The sequence below is a fragment of the Nicotiana tabacum genome, chromosome 23 (assembly GCF_000715075.1).
Source record: "Nicotiana tabacum cultivar K326 chromosome 23, ASM71507v2, whole genome shotgun sequence".
NCBI classification, from domain to species: domain Eukaryota; kingdom Viridiplantae; phylum Streptophyta; class Magnoliopsida; order Solanales; family Solanaceae; genus Nicotiana; species Nicotiana tabacum.
The window spans coordinates 41,692,356-41,709,613 of record NC_134102.1 but is presented as its reverse complement, the minus strand read 5'-3'; the positions used below and the strand labels follow the sequence as shown (position 1 = coordinate 41,709,613).

Below are 17,258 nucleotides of genomic sequence, written 5' to 3'. Positions count from 1 at the left end.
GGTTCAACCTAGAGATAGTAATAACCCGACTTGAGCTCTTATCAATTATTTTGGTTGATACCCATTTGGACTTGAGAAAGCCAAATTGGACAAAATCACTCTCCGACCGAGAGGTATTGAGTGGGTAACGTAGAGCTGAGAGCTATAACACACCCAAATCAATAAAACAAGCATTAACGTCTTTATTCCATTAGGAAAGCACCTAGGTTATGGTCACAACCCTAGGTCTTTAATCTAATTGGAAAAAGCCTCAAAAATATTTATTTATAATCTATTTTCTTTAACTTGTATTCATTAGAGTAATAGTAGAAATAAAAAACAAAAACTTTCTTGTGGAAGTGCAATCCTAAATAACCCATTTTCTTGCTTCAAATATATACACTAACTCCCATCATAAATCCCAGTGGATTCGACCCCGACTCCTAGTTGGGTAATTATTATTGCATACGACCGTGTCATATCTCTTATTGAGGTGTGTTTTGTAAGTGACGGACATGATCACTTACACCATTGGGATTAAAGGAAACGACCTCACAAAGGAGGAGATTGGGATGGTGCTCGTCAAAAAGTTCGGAGAAACATTGACGAAAGAGGCTCTAACGTGATATTCTCGTTTACCTATATATTTTATTAGTTCTTTTGTTGAACTTGCAGATGCTTTCATCAAAGCCCATTCCGGAGTGCAAAGGATGGAGAAATAGGTAGAAGATATCTTCAAAATTATACAGAAAAGTATGGAATCGCTCCGAGACTTTATGGATCGATTTTAGAGAGAAAGGATATTGCTCGAAAGTCGAAGACAACCGAGCGGCTATGGCTTTCACTAGGAATCTAGATCTGAATAAATCAGAGGCTTCGAGGAGACTAAAGGAAAGCCTAAGAGACTTTCCTGCAAAAACAAGGAATGATGTATATTATCGGTACAACATAAGGCTTCTAATAGAAGAATATATATATCTCGTGCTTCCTGGATTTCCAAGGAAGAGATGCTTCTAGATATGACCGATGACTAGAAATGGCCCATCGACGAGATGATCTTAGACGTCAGGATCCCAGAGTGCGGCATGAATCGTACCCTAGGCCTATGCAACAAGAAAATGATTAGCATCCGAGACCTTCTCTAGACGATAGAATTTCCGGTCAAAGGGATAAACTGATTTCATGCTAGCGGGTAAGAATCGAAAACATCCAAAATCAGTGATTATCACCTTAGGCCAAAGCTCACCGATTACGTCTTTGGGGTGAACATGACGGAGTTAGTAGCCACACTCAAAGACATGGGGGAAAAGGTAAGATGACCAAAAGAGATAAGGATTGACCCAAGCAAACAAAGCTTGGAATTCCGGTGTGAATTCCATAATGGACATAAAACCTCATATTGCAGGCTCCTTCAAGGAAAAGTTGATCTCTTTCTCAAACAAGGATAGCTAACCGAACTTTTTAAAGAGAAGGCAAAATTATCATATATGAAGAACATGAATAAAGAGAAGACACCAAAGGTCCAAACTCCTAAGCCAATCATGAATGACATCTTTGGGTGGGGGGGAGAAGTGAACGACATGACCTTTACGTTAGCATACTGGGCAAAAATTAACTGGAGAAAGCATAACTTTTGATGATGAAGATGCGGATGGCTTGACCATGCCACACAATGATGATCTTGTAATTACTTTACGAATTTTTTAAACTGACGTAAGAAGAGTTTTGATTGATTCAGATAGGTCATCGAACATCATCCAATTGCGAGCGATAGAGGAAATGAAACTCACCGATTGAGTCATCCCCAAGGTACGACTGCTCTCGGGGTTCAACAACTCTGGTGAGATGACCCGAGGGGAAATAACACTAGTGACCAACACTAAGGGGATAGTTAAGGACACCCGGGAAGCCTTGGATTCATGAAATGGATGGAGTCCTTCAATACTGCATCAGGTGATAAAATTTCCATTAAAATGGGAAATACGACAAATTCGAGGAGAACAAAGAGAGTCCTGGGAGGTCAATTCCATAGAAGCTGCAAATAGCTCCCCCAAAGAGGAAGACACTCAATAGCAACTACAACAACTAGGGGATAGGTACACAACCATCGACACCAACTCAAATTTCCCTGAAACCAATCTCCCTTTGGATAAAATCATCGATCCATAAGAGGACAACATTTCCACACCGATTGTTGAGGAAATGGAAGTAGTGATTCTCTTTGTCTATTGGCCAGATAGAGAGGTCTACATCGGCTCACGACTGACTCCCGAGCATAAGCATAAGTTAACAAGTTTTTGCGAGAAAATATGGATTGTTTTGCTTGGTCTCATGTAGATAATAAAGGAGCTTTGATAGAAATTATGATGCATAAGCTAAACGTGGATCCGAACCACTGTCCTGTAAAACAAAAACAAAAGTAATATTGGACCTGAATGGGCCCGAGCAACAAAAGAAAAAGTTACCAAGTTATTGAACAATGGGTTCATCCGCGAAGTAAAATAACCGGAGTGGTTGGCAAATATCATGGTGGTGCCTAAAAAGAATGGAAAATAGAGGGTCTGTGTCGATTACAATGATCTAAATAATGCTTACACGAAGGATTGTTTTCCAGTGCCAAACATTGAACAGCTTATAGATTCCACTGTTGGCCACGAATTATTGAGTTTTTTGGATGCGTATTTCGGATACAACCAAATAAAAATGGATCTAGACGAACAAAAAAGACTTCATTCATTACCGATAGAAGGACTTAGCGCTATAACGTCATGTCGTTTGGTTTGAAGAATCCACGATCCATGTATAAAAGGGTCATCACTCACATGTTCAAAGATTATATTGGCAAGTTCATGGAAGTCTACATTGATGGCATGTTCGTGAAGTCTGTCCAAGAAGACAACCATATAAAGTATCTAAAAGAATCTTTTGAGGTCATCAGAATTACAACATGAAGCTAAATTTGGAGAAGTAAGCTTTCGGAGTCGGCTCAGGTAAGTTTCTTGGTTTACTCATTTCTAATAGAGGTATAGAAGCTAACCCTGTGCAGATCAAAGCAATTGAGGATATAACTGAGATATTAAAGAGCCAAAAGGAAGTGATGAGGCTGATCGGGCGGATCGGTCGATTCATATCACGCTTTTCCAAAAGATGCCACAAAATTTTTACAATATTGAAGAAGACCAAAAACTTCGAGTAGACACATAAATGCCAACAAGAACTACAGAATTTGAAAAGGTACCTATCCAAACTGCCATTATTATCAAAACCCCGACAGGGAGAATAATTATTGGTGTACCTGGCCGTGTCGAAGACCAATGTAAGTGTTGTACTGGTTCTAGAAGACAAAGGTATGCAATCTCTCTAATCTATTATGTAAGAAAGACACTGATAGATGTCGAAACCCGATATCCCCACTTATGAAAACTTGCACTAGCACTTATAATGGTTGACTTGAAATTTGAGAACTACTTCCAGTGCCAACCCATTTCTGTGGTCTTTACTTTCCCGTTACGAAGTATTCTCCACAAACCAAAGATTTTGAGGCAACACGACAAATGGGTCGAGCTGAATGCATATGATATTTTATATCAACCCCGAAACACTATAAAATCACAGGTCCTAGGACTTTGCTGCCAATTTTAGTGCTAGCATACTACCACATGCAGAAAAAGAAGAAATAATCGCTTCCGGAACTGTCCCGCGAACCTGGACCTTATTCACAGACAACTTATCCAACTCGAGAAGGTATAGGATCGGAATATTAGTTATCACCCCTATTGGTGAAAAAGTACAATAATCCATTAAGTGTCATTCAATAACTAATAATGATGTCGTGTATGAGGTTGTTGTTATAGGACTCGAATTATCCCAAGAGCTAGGGACCAAACGGACAGAATTAAAATACAACTCCTAGCTGGTCATCAATCAAGTGCATGGAACTTACATAGCTTGAGAGGCCAGCATGAAGCAATACCCCGCAAGAATAATGCAACTCCTATTTCAGGAGTGGAAGGAAACTTAAATACCCCATGAAGAGAATGCCGAAGTGGATGCATTAGCTAACTTGGGATCATCTGCGGAGATTACCGACTCCAGAATTAACTCGGTCATCCATCTGTTTCGTTCAACAATCGATCAAGGAGGTAAATACAACTAATTTGATTTGGTACTAGCACAATGAGTTTATTAATTATTTGCAGAACGACTTGATACCCGAAGATAAGAAAGTCGCTCGACAGATCTAAATTCGGGCAGCAAGATATTGTTTCATTAAAAGAATTTGTACTGGAAAACTTTCAACAGTCCATTGGCTGAATGTCTGGGGCCTGGAGATACAAGCTACGTGATGAGAGAAGTCCATGAAGGACATTGCAGAAATCACTGCGGAGATAGGTCATTAGTTAGAAAATTAATTAGAGTCGGGTACTATTGGTCCTAAATGGAACATGACACAACTAGCTTTGTAAAGTGATGCAAAAAGTGTCAATAATTTCCAAACCGGTTACATTAGTCAGCCGACCCATTGCATTCCATATTATCTCATTGGCCTTTTATAAAGTGGGGGATGGATATAGTGGAGCCTTTACCCCAAGCTCCAGGCCATGTAAAAGTTTTACTTGTGTTAAGTGACTACTTCTCCAAATGAGTGGAAGCAGGTGGATACTCAAAGATTAGGAAAAATAAAGTGATAGACTTCGTACGGAGGAACATCATATGTAGGTTTTGGTTACCCAAGAAAATTGTGTGCGACAATGGACCACAATTCATTAGAGCTAAAGTGACCAAATTCTTCGAAGAATGGCAGATCAAAAGAATTACCTCCACTCTATATCACCAGTGAGCTAACGGACAAGCTAAATATTCAAACAAAGTTTTGCTCAGTTACCAAAAAACGATATTAGAAATGACAAAAGAAAATGTCCAGAAGAGCTGCCCGGGGTGTTATGGGCCTACCATGCAACGACAAAGACAAGTATTGGAGAAATCCCTTTCTCTTTAGTATATGGATCGGAAGCACTCATCCTAGTCCAGATATGGGAATCCACTCTAAGGTTTACACACCCCATCGAAGACTCAAACAATGAAGCAGTGGCTTGAAACTTAGACCTAGTGGAAGGACGAAGGGGGATGGTGTTAGTTCGAATGGCTACGCAAAAACAACGGATCAAAAAGTATTACAACAAGAAAGCCAATCTTTAGAATTTTAAAATAGGTGATTACGTGCTCTAAAGTGTATGTGCAGCGTCTCAAGAACCAAATATGGGAAAGCTCGGGCTAAATTGGGAAGGACCCTACCAGATCACTAAGATAACACGCAAAGGATTGTACAAACTCGAAAAATGGACGAAAATCCCGTAAAGGAAAAGTGGAATGCAGCGTACCTCAAACAGTTCTACTTTTGAAGAACCAAAATGGTTTTGTTTCCTCTCCTTCAAACTATTTTAAGAATTTATTATTCTCTACTTATATTTTTAGATGATAGGCAATAAACGCAGCCTAAATGATGACCATACAGACCTTTTTGGAACAATAAATGAACATTCGTAGTTCCATGCCAAGATTGAACCGTTTGATTAAAAAAAAGGGACTAGGTACCGTCTTTATCTAAGAATACTCTTCCGGTCCCTTCACTTCCTTTTGCAGGAACACGACCCTCGAGAGAAATCATCTACATCAAAAATGGCGATTGCCGGCTGACATCCTAGTGTAGAGTCTTCATACTTCATCCCCAAACACTAAGGGGTATACCATGGGAAAAAGCAAAGTCTACAAAGAGTGATTGCAACCCCTATTTTGAAATCAAAGTCTACAAAAACTAACTATTGCGCCCGATTTTAAATTTTTTAAATCTTATCAGACCTTTAAGAAAAGTCATTTCTTAAGTATGGTGTGCCTGTTTGTCCTCCCATCCCAGAAATAAATGAAGAGAGTTATCTCATGTCACCAACATTGGCATAAAAAAAGTAGGAATGGATAAATAACACATAATAAAGATGGACCAAGCTACATATGAATGTAACGACCCGGTTAGAGCGGTCAAAAGCATCTATATAATATGGTGCTTGGATCTACCCAACGCTAATTTGATGGATATAAAATAACAAAAGTTATTATCTTTCAATTGAACATATATTTCGCAAAATACACATATATTCATTCAATGCTTGATAGCAGGAATCACCAATCCTTATAAGACCGTTTTTTCATTCTTGCGCCTTGCTCATGCCAAAAAAAGAGGTCCATCACGATACTAAGCTATCATCCAAAAATGACAAAGTCTAAAAGACTCAGAGCCTATATAGCCAATAACACTAATACAGACAATATAAATATTCACAAAAAACGTCCTTAAGGTACAAAATACTTGAAGGAACAAAAAAGGATTACATTAAATGCTTTGTTTACATAAAGTCTCTTAGGGAGCAATAAATAAGTACAAAAACTCAAAAGCCTCAAACTATGGCCAATCATTGTCCTTTGTTCCAAAAGAGGGAGCGTTTTGATCAACGACACCAGAAGGGACCGACATGTCAGGGACATATCACTTCCTCCACTTCTTCATCCTCAACATCGTCCAAACCTTCATCTTCATCAGAGGTAAGACCTCGCATATCCGTAGAAGGGAGACCAAGTCATCGACCAAGATCCATTTTTCTCTTCCTCTAGTTTGGGAACCTCAACTAGAAAATTCACTGCAGCAGTGCATAACTCGTGAAGAGTGTGCAAACAAGTCACTATGATGGTCCACGCTCCTCTCATGACTGCTTCTTTCTGCAAATCTTCGAAAGCCACTTGAAGGGTTTCCCGATTAGCATTGTTGGCCCAGTCTATCTCCTCAGTAGGGTAAATCTGACCTTAACCCCTGTGTCTCGGCTTAAAAATGGGAGCACTCTTCCCTCAGCCGAACCTCCTCATCGGCCTTCAATACTAGACCGGCCTGGAGAGCAAAATGCCTATCGTTGTCCCCATTGCATTCGGCCACTCGAACCGTCTTGCTTTCCAAGAATTCGGCCATTCTCTTTTTAGTACTCCTTTCCGTGGCTTCAGTCCCGGAAAAAAGAGATCTCCCTCTTTCTCCGAGCTTCTCATTTATGGCCCTCAATGCTCGGTCATACCTTACCACCTCTTTGGCCATAGTCGCATCCTCTCGAACCTTTTTTAGAGTCCCCAAGGTGAGCACATCAATCTTCAAAGGGGAAACAATTTGCGTCATATTAATGAATAATAAAATCAAATAAAAAGGAATGCGAAGAAACTTACCTTTGTAGTCTCATAAGCCATTTGAGTCAGTAGGGCATCCACATTCATAAGCCACATATGTTGCTAGTCTTGGGGACTCGTCAACTGAGGAAGATGAGCAGCAACATGCTTAGGATCCTTGTACGTTTCGACTCCACTCGGCACAGAAAAATTGAGAAGACGGTGCTCAGCATTATCGGCCGTTAAGGCAACGGGACCCTCACGAGCCTATGCAACCACCTTGTTGGCATCCTCTCGAGAATTCAGCTCTTAAGTCGAAAGAATGATTTGGGAAGGTTGAACCACTCACTCACATGAAGGCAACACAGATCTCTCCCTGGATGAGACAACTCGCTTTATAACCAGACCCTCATCCGAAATTATCTCTATCACGACCTCCGATACCAGACCTCCTTACGGAATAGCTAGTGCAGATGAAGGAATAGGGGTTTCTTCCACCATAATCAACCTGGATAGAGTCGATATGTGTCTATCCTCCAGTGGAACCATCCTGTGTAGCCGGGGGAATGGATTGAGTGGCATCCTCTCCAATCAAAAGGGCAAAGATTTTCTCTCAGAGGTGCGCTTTCTCTTCGAAGAACCAGAGGAAGATGGTCTCGAAGGAGCCCTGTCCGGAACCATATGGATTAGTTCTTGAATTATCTAAGATGCCTCTTCTAATGAACTGGCCCGAGGTTTTGGTCTCTTATCAACGCCCACACCTATCTAGATTCGCATATGTTAGAAAGCACAAAATAAAAGGAGGAATACAAAATAGCAACACCTGAGAAAATCATACCACGGTACTCTACGAGAATGCCTACTAGTTCGGCTGCAATGTTCTTGCATGTCCTCGAGACATTGGTGGATACATACAAAATCTTGGACACCCAGTCTTCTATACCTAGAACCTTTTCCACCTCTACCACAGCAGCTAAACAGTGCAAAAAGTAGTAAGAGGTTATCCTCTAATTTAATAAAAGAAAGCAAAGAAGTCTGAGAGGTTCACGAGTAAAATTCCACTTCTCTGGGAACTGGATCTTGGGGTCTGGCCAAAGAAACATGGTTTGAACGACCACATATCATTCGCACCACCTCTTGTCGAAGTTATATGGCAGTCCGAGATGAGAGTCTTTTAACCTCACTGTGTCATGTTGATCACTCCCCCTAGATAGAGAGAGAACAGATAAAGTAAATGATGGTAAGTAAAAGAAACATCGACCTTGGAAGCCAACTGCCGAAGGCGTATGACCAATCTCCATATTTGGGGACCTATTTATGCTAGGCACAACCCATGATTGATGCAAAACTTAGCTGCGATCTCATCCTATGGAAGGGAAAAGCCCGTTGAAAAGGGATACGTGCTGATCAACGAGTGCCCTGGGCGATGACTGGTAATCCTTTCCTCTTTTCTAGGAAGTCTGAGGACAAGATCCGTCTTTGTGTCCCATATGCAGTCCTTTCGAATGGCGGGGAGGATATGATCTATTATAAGATTCAGAAAGTTGTATACAGAGATTTTCCTTTTAACTGTTCTCTTACTTTCCCCAACCCTTTTGGCACAATATCCAAAATTTTCCGCTCCGACAGATCTACTAACTCAACCTTTTCACTTCTTCTCCTCTTTGCTGGCGGCAACTTCACCTCCACCATGGCCGCGTCAGCAATAGCAGTGGTGGAGATGTTTTCAAGTGCAGCAGCGGTAGGAGAAGATGAAGGCATCTCTACTGAAAGGTTGCGATTATGAGAATCCATTATGATTATGCTGAAGAAAGCAAAAAGGTTTGATAATAAGGAGAAGAAGAAGAAGAAGACCAAGAAGAAGTGTGGGTAGAAGGAGAGATAGATAAGATGGAGTATGCAAAGTAAAAGTGAGGCTTAGTTCACTCCCCTCCTCTTTTATAAGGAATGATCATCATTACATGGTAAATTGACGCAGACGCCGATTGATATGGGGATGGCCATGTGCCTCAAGCATTCAATGGATGTGACCTTTTGACATGATGAACCTAAAGGATGCTTGTCAGAAAAGACAAGTCTTCCCGCTAGGTTTCCTTAAGCTTTACACATCTCAGTCAAACGTGGCGCTCTTGCTTAGCGAAAGGACCTCCCCCGGTATATGAGAAAACTAGCTTTGGGGTGACTGAATATCGAAATCAGTTTCCGAGAACAAGAGTCCGAGTCTCACATAAGAGTTCCAGAACGAGGCTCCGAAAGCGCAAAAATTACTCGAAGAGACGTAAAAAGACAAAAGGAGTTTTTTATTAATAGCAAAGGTTCCATTCAAGTATATTAAAAGACACACGTGCCCAGGCCTCTAATTGGCCAAAAGGAAAAATAATAAAAAAACAAAAAAGAGGAAAATAATTAAGAAACATCATAAAAGGACCCTCCCCCACCCCTAAAAAAAACCCCAAATTCTGGTTCACTGCAATTGCACTATGTTATCACAGACTCCCCCACTGAGGTCAAAGGAGATTGATAGTCTTGAAGCGCCGATCCAGAAGGGGACAATTTTGCTTGACAAATTGAAGGTCGGGGACGTGATTCAGCGACACCTCTCTATGGAGAACTCGGGGACTCTCCACCAGGAGGACTCTCTTCACGGGAGGTGGAATCCAAAGTTTGTCGTGCCTCTGTCACCGCCTTCTCTAACTTCTCGATTTACTCCTCTAAATTGGAGATGCTGGCATGGACACTCTTCATTGTCAATAACTTGGATTCAAGAAAAATAACGTTCTGAGCAAGCTCCGATTACAAGGCTGCCTTGTCAATATCTCGGACCTCTTTGTCCCGTGTGCTCAACTATTCCACTTTGGATTGAAGAGAATTAGTAGACTCCTTCCATGATCCAAGAACCTACTCAAGATGTAATGCCCGCACTTGGTTTCACGCGAGGTCGTATGACAATTGTGAATGCTTATCGGTCAAGTGACTCATATGTGCTTCTTTCTCAGTAAAAGCAGCCTCTAAGTATTCAATCCCCCATTTCAATTTATGTGAACATATTTCTTTTTTAGTCCGTACCAAAAAGAATGATCACTTTTCATATTTGAAAATAATTTACCTTTATGCAATGATTTATAACCACACAAAATATATGTGCCTCATTTTATACAAGTTTAAAAGTCTTCTCTTATTTTTTAAATTATATGCCCAATCAAATTAGTTTACATAAATTAAAACGGAGGGCGTATACGGATAACCTTGGGGATTAAAATTGTCAAGTGAACCAGTACTATGTCGCCACTTGTTTTGAATCATAAATGCAAATCTCATCACATCACTGATGGAATACCATGAAAGGATTACTTCCGTATCAAGAACGGAAAACGAACAGTATCTTCTACATCTCTTAATAATAATGTGCCTAAGAAGTGCAAGTACTATCTGTATTGGTAAAATTTGTATTTTACATGTGGCGTAGCAAAGTGATGACATGTGTTGTTCTCGTTCCCATAATCCATTCTCTCCAGCATGCAGCCCCGTGATTCGTAATCGCCATTTCTTCCTTTAGCTATATATACGTAGCTACCCCTACTTGTTGGGGGCATCGAGAAATAACAAGAGCATTCTTTACAATACAAAATAGCTAGAATATCTTTGATTGATTTTGTAATTTAGTCCCTCCCACTTTTGGAGATGGTTCGAAGATTGGAACCCAAGAAGAATTTCTTGGGATTATATCTGGATTGTTCATTGAATTTTAAAAATACTTGCAGTATTGATTGGCTGTATTATTTGATTTTTTAGAATATCATATTTTATAGTTTTATATCAGATTGTTTTACTTAGAGACTAGATGTAATTTCCATTGTGGTTATAAATGGTTATTTTACATATAGATGTTTATTATTCTCTTATTCATGGAATATAATTAAAAATCGATATTACTTTGAGACAGACGAATCCACTTTTTTTGTGTGGCTATATTTTAGTGTTGTCAGCTTTAAACTTCAAAGAATTCTTACTTCTGTCATAACTTTGGGAGCAAATTATGTAAAAGTAAATTTATATATCAAAAAAGAAGTACCTGAACATTAATCGTAGGTTGCAACTTTTTTATAACAAAATGCCAAAGAATATAGTTCTAAATGTGAACTAAAATTCGCTTAATTTGAAACGTGAGATATGAATTTTGTAGGGTTAAAGAAGTAATAATTTTTCTTTTTAAATCTATGCTGAAATATATTTTTCTTCTATTTGGTTTCCATGTGTTTTATTTATGTGAGAATATTCAATTTAAGGAATTTGGAACTAAATAATTTATCGTGCATTATAATATTACTCAACTACGATTAATGAATAGGCATTTTTATCTCAAACTCTTCATTAAATTGTGATAAATTAATGCACTTTGATGCATAAAATAAATATTGATCATCGTTGTTATACTAGTACTTGTTTTTGCATTTCCTCCCCTCTTCTTTTCAAAATAGGGAAAGCGAGGCTTTGTGGCCTTTTCCAGTGGCCCCACAACAACCCTTTTCGCTGAAATTGGTTAACCATTGGTTGAAATAATTTTTTCTGTAAATATTTTACCTATTGCAGCATTATTATTTTTGTAAAACAATTATTATTTATTATAAAAAATAATCAGTACAATCTAGCTTATTATATGTCAATATCAATTCAAACATATTATGAATCAATATCTATCATTAAAAAAAATCAGCGATTATAACATGATGGTTTGCTAGGTACAACGTACATATTTATCAAATACCAAATTAATACTAATCACACATATAGTTTTCTATTTAACATGAAACTTAAAACTGTTTGAAAATACACTTTAAAGCAACTACTCTCACACATACGTAAAATACAAGAAAAAAGAAGGAACAAGCCCCATACCAAAAGACTTGAAACAATCCAGCACCAAATTACCTTAACAACAATATCTCCTAAAGAAACTTTTCATCCAGTTTCTAAGAGAGAAGTGCAGGATCTAAATACAACACCAATAAAATGGTACCTATTTCCACAACTAGGCACTTTATATAGTAGTAAAACACACACACACATATATATATATATATATATATATATATATATATATATATATATATATATATATATATATATATATATATATATATATATATATATATATAGAGCATTAGTGAAACGCAGGTAATCTTTGCGAGAAGGAAGATTGGCAGTGTCATATCCCTGTGGAAACATTTCCTTGGCTTGTTCATTGGAGACACTGGGTGATATCACTACCGGTTCTCCCGGTTTCCAGTTTGCTGGGGTTGCAATTTTATGCTTTGAAGCTTTCTGTAGAGAATCAATAACCCTCAACACTTCGTCCATGTTTCTTCCTGTGCTTGCTGGGTACAAAAAGCTTAGCCTTATCTACAAAGATGAACAGAAGTTAAACCCAAGTTAGAAAAGATCAGACCTTTCTTTGTTAAGACAGTCACGGTTTTGTGCGTTCAACCATTACTCATTTAATTTCAATTCGACCTATATATACATGTGAAAAAAATGTAAGATATCTATATATATAATAAAACATCTGTCGGTAGAAAGTTTACCTTCCATCCTTCCAAATTAGAAAAGAACATGGTTTACAAACTTTATAGCTTAAAGATTCAGCAGTCTATTCTCGTACTCCTCCGTTCCATTCCATGTGATTGAACTACTTAATTTTATATGAGTAAATTCAGACATAAATTCTTCAAATTTTTTGAAATTTGAAATTTGAAATAAAATTTACTATACGTATTTAGGATGTAAAGAATAGATAAATAAAATCGTTAAGAATTTAGAATATTTCAAGACAATATTTATGCAATCAATGAAGAAAGAATTTTTTTTTGTCCAAATACTAGCAGTATACCACGTAAAATGGAATATAAGTAAAATAATTAATAATCAAAATATTTAAAAGAATTTTCAAAGAGTCAAAGAAAAACTCCTTGAGCACTCCAATTTGTAATTTGGGTGTCTTGTAAAGTACTCCAAATAGTAATAGTAATACATAAAATAGAACAGATAGGGTAATAATTTAAATTCCGAGACGATCTAACATCTAGAAAAGAAAAAAGTAAAAATAAGTTTGATTGATTCGGAAATTTAGAAGTGAAAGATGGAGAGTAGTACAATATGGAACAAAATGAAAGGTGATGATGTTGTAGTAAATTAAACCTTCTTGTCAGGGCCAACAATGTGGAGAGCACGAGAAGGGACTTTTTGGCCAGAGGAATCTGTCTCATCAGGATCCACCATGTTCAGTTCCTTAATCAATTCTCTCTTCGGATCAGCAATTATTGGGTATGTCACCTTATGTCCATTCTGCCAAGTATATAAAATTAATAACGAAAACAAAACTGCTACTAGAACTTAAATTAAAATGTAGAAATTTGAGTTTACGTTGTAAGATTCGATGTCCTTGATCCACTCCTTGTGAGAATGAACATCATCACAAGAAAATCCAAGAAGCTTCACTCCTCGTTCAGCAAACTTGCTTGAATAAGCAGCCATCATACCAAGCTCCGTCGTACAAACTGGCGTAAAATCACCTGCATCCATACAGAGTAAATTAACAACGTCTCCTTATATATATATATATATATATATATATATATATATATATATATATATATATATATATATATATATATATATATATATATATATATATATAATTACATCATTGATTGATCTATTTTCCAGCTATATATCAAATCATATAATAAAAAATACATGGTATGTGCAATATTTTGAACTATTTGCATGTGTGGTATGATTATTCTGATTTATTACTAAAGAAATTCTTATTTCACAAGAGGTAGAAATATAGTGAATTAGACCTGGGTGAGAAAAGAGAATGGTATAGCTATCACCAACATAGTCATGGAGTTTCATCTTTCCATGAGTGGTTTCTACTTCCAGATTAGGAAGGTCATCTCCAATGGTAAGGCCTGGCATTTTTCTCTTCACAGATTTAACACAATTTTTGTGGAAGAAGAGGAGAGTTGATTAAAAGGGTGTTGAAACGTTGCTGCATGAAGAGAACGTGGCATGCGTCGTGGCTTCTGCACTTTGCCACTTTCATCACCAGTTCCTTCTGCTGCTTCCACGTCCTTAGTGCCAGATTTCAGTGTCTGAGTTTGCTTCTTTAATTAAACTACTCATTCACCAAGCTTTTTTGTCTTTTCCCTTTTTTCTTTCTTTTCTTTAGAATTGTGAAATTCAACTTATACTAGTGGTGGATGAGAGGCTTTTTAGATGGAAACACTACTATTTGTAAAATTCAAGCTTTTTTCTCCGTAAAAAGCTGAAATTTCTATGAATGCATGCAATCAAAACATATGTCGAACACAACATTTATAACCTGGTCGGTCAAGTTTTCACAATTCAAAAAAGTTATTTTGAAGTGTAATATTTTGTATTTTGGTTAATTAATTTAAAAAAATATTTTTGTCAATATTAAAGTAATAATTTATCAAGAGCAAAATAAAAAATAATTATTGCCTTTTGGAAGAAGTTACTTTTTGCAACTTGTAAGTTATGAGCCGTTAATTTAAAAACTGTAAGAATATATATAACATTTTATTCTTAGGGCGAAAAATAAGTTTCATATGTCATTCACAAATTATTCTCACGTCTTAAATGTAAGTATGTTCGGACTGCTTCGATTAGCAGCATGACGCTTAACTACTTTTTCATCAGATCATATAAGTAACATTCTTTCCATCAGACATGACTTGCACACTTTGCCATCGATGAGGAATCGCTTTCTCAAAGGTGTTTATTATATATATAGCAATTGCCTCAGCGATATTCAAGAATTTTTTCAATAAATATTGTTTAGAAGATCCATGGGTATGCACCAACTTATGCAATGATAACTATAGTACTAGCAATAGGATTTTGTATAGTGGCCTCAACTTCCTGGTTTAGCTACCCCTCCAGCATCTTTAGCATAACTTTTGGTAATATTATTGTACAGAGTAAAATTGGTTTATAATAAATGATCGAATGGTAGCGTGACACGTGTAGTCGAAGGCAGGTAAAAAGCAAATCGAGTAACAACCAGTACCGGGGGCAACAATTGTAGTTGGTGTCGAATAAATCTCGAAAGGAGCCTGGTCAACGGAAGCAGTTCGAATGCTTACCATCGGATAGCATTCAATGAAAAATATTCTCCAACATTAAATATGTAGTCATTACAGAGAATATTTGCATTTATGTCATGCTGTTACATATTCATTAATGACCCCTTTATTGTCATTTAAGAGGGGTTTGATCCTAGGATCTTGTTTCCCTAGGTATAGCTATAAATAGTAGGCTCAACAACCATTGTAAGACACGAAATTCTTGGCAAAACTTATGCTAGGTTCCATTCTCAATCTTAGTCAACAACAACAACAACAACAACAAACCCATTCACAAGTGGGGTATGGGGAGGGTAGGATGTATGCAGCCTTACCCCTACCCCCGGAAGGGCAGAGATACTGTTTCTAATAGACCCTCGGCTAAAGAAAGGTTGAAAATAAAAAGAAAAATGCAACAAGTAGGAATAACAACAAGATAAAATAAGATCGAATCCAAGAATGCAGTGAAACTCTAGGTAGAATAACAATCCATGAATAAAAAGATATTATACTAACACTAATGCTAGCAAACTGAGTAAGACAAATAGAAAACGCTCGACTACCTACAAACCTTCTACCCTAATCTTTGACCTTCACACCCTCCTGTCTAGGGCCATGTCCCTAGTCAGCTCCAGTTGCGCCATATCCCGCCTAATAACCTCTCCCCAAGACTTTTTAGGCCTACCTCTACCCCTCTTGCTACCCACCGAGGCTATCCTCTCGCACCTTCTAACTGGGGCTTCTATACTTCTCCTCTTAACATGTCCGAACTATCTCAACCTCGCCTCCCGCATCTTATCCTCCACAGGGTCCACTCCCACCTTTTTCCGAATAACTTCATTCCTAATCTTATCCAATCGGGTATGGCCACGCATCCACCTTAACATCCTCATCTCAGCTACTTTTGGCTTCTGGGTATGAGAGTTCTTGATCGGCCAATACTCTGCTCCATACAACATAGTCGGTCTAATTACAACCTTGTAGAACTTACCTTTAAGTCTCAGCGGCACATTCTTATCACACAAAACACCGAAAGCGAGCCTCCACTTTATTCATCCTGCTCTGATTCGATGCGTGACATCTTCATCAATCTCCCCATTACCTTGTATTATAAATTCAAGATACTTGAAACTACCTCTCTTGGGGATAATTTGCGTAGTCAAATAACTTTATTTGTTCTTTTACATTGTTCTTATTTCTATCCACGAAGGCATTGCTATCGGAGCCAAGCTTGTTATTTCTTTCAAGTTTAACCGATAAGTCTTATTTTTTATCTTGTTTATTTATCATTTTTGGATCAAATCAGTTCGCTTGTCTATAAACCACGTAACAAATTCAACTGTACCATTTTACGGGTAAATAATTTGGCGCCTATCGTAAGGCTTAGACAGTTGCGTAATTGAGTTAATCCTTGCTTTTATTACTAACTTGTTTGATTCTTTGTTCCTTAGCAAAAAATCAAAAATGACAGCTAATGATGTCAACATCGCACAAAACGTTGAGGGACATGAACATCCGCCTCAACATGAGGATTCGATCAGTGACACCCATAACGAGGGGGATAAGGTAACCAAGGTCTATGGAGGACAGTACCCCCGACATGTACGGGAGCCAACTCCCAATGACGCAGAAGAGGAACACGTTGCGGAAACAGTAAGAATCCTAAGAGAGAAACAGAAAGCCATCATGGGCCACCTTTCAAGACAGGATCAGGTGATGACGAAATTGAAGCAAGCGTTGCCATGCGCTTCCAACAACGCAAGCAAAAGGGGTCTGGTTATTCCCGGTGCTCCTGCAAATCAAACGGCTCAAAGAGTTGATAACAATACCCTGAGGGGTGAGGTCGGTTTCGACGGTGCCGGAGGGACCGGTAGCGGATCTGGTAACGATAAAATTAATGATCTATTCAAAACCGAGCTCATGAGATTTATG

General features: G+C 38.0%; 1 protein-coding gene and 1 long non-coding RNA gene across 2 annotated transcripts; both read right to left on the bottom strand.

Annotated features, from left to right (window-relative positions):
* Nucleotides 1-6,331: 6,331 nt before the first annotated feature.
* On the bottom strand, nucleotides 6,332-10,267 carry LOC107823601 (uncharacterized). Its single transcript, XR_001656686.2, has 3 exons — nucleotides 8,018-10,267; nucleotides 7,240-7,944; nucleotides 6,332-7,165 (listed from the first exon to the last, which is right to left on the bottom strand). It is a non-coding gene; the product is annotated as an uncharacterized LOC107823601 (long non-coding RNA).
* Nucleotides 10,268-12,306: 2,039 nt separating this feature from the next.
* Nucleotides 12,307-14,197, bottom strand: LOC107823604 (1-Cys peroxiredoxin-like; the record flags this gene model as incomplete). The annotated part of the gene is made up of 4 exons (XM_016650294.2): nucleotides 14,040-14,197; nucleotides 13,600-13,748; nucleotides 13,375-13,521; nucleotides 12,307-12,579 (listed from the first exon to the last, which is right to left on the bottom strand). Coding segments are annotated over exons 1-4 (687 nt in total), but the record flags the coding sequence as incomplete, so codon positions are not given.
* Between the last annotated feature and the right edge of the window lie 3,061 nt (nucleotides 14,198-17,258).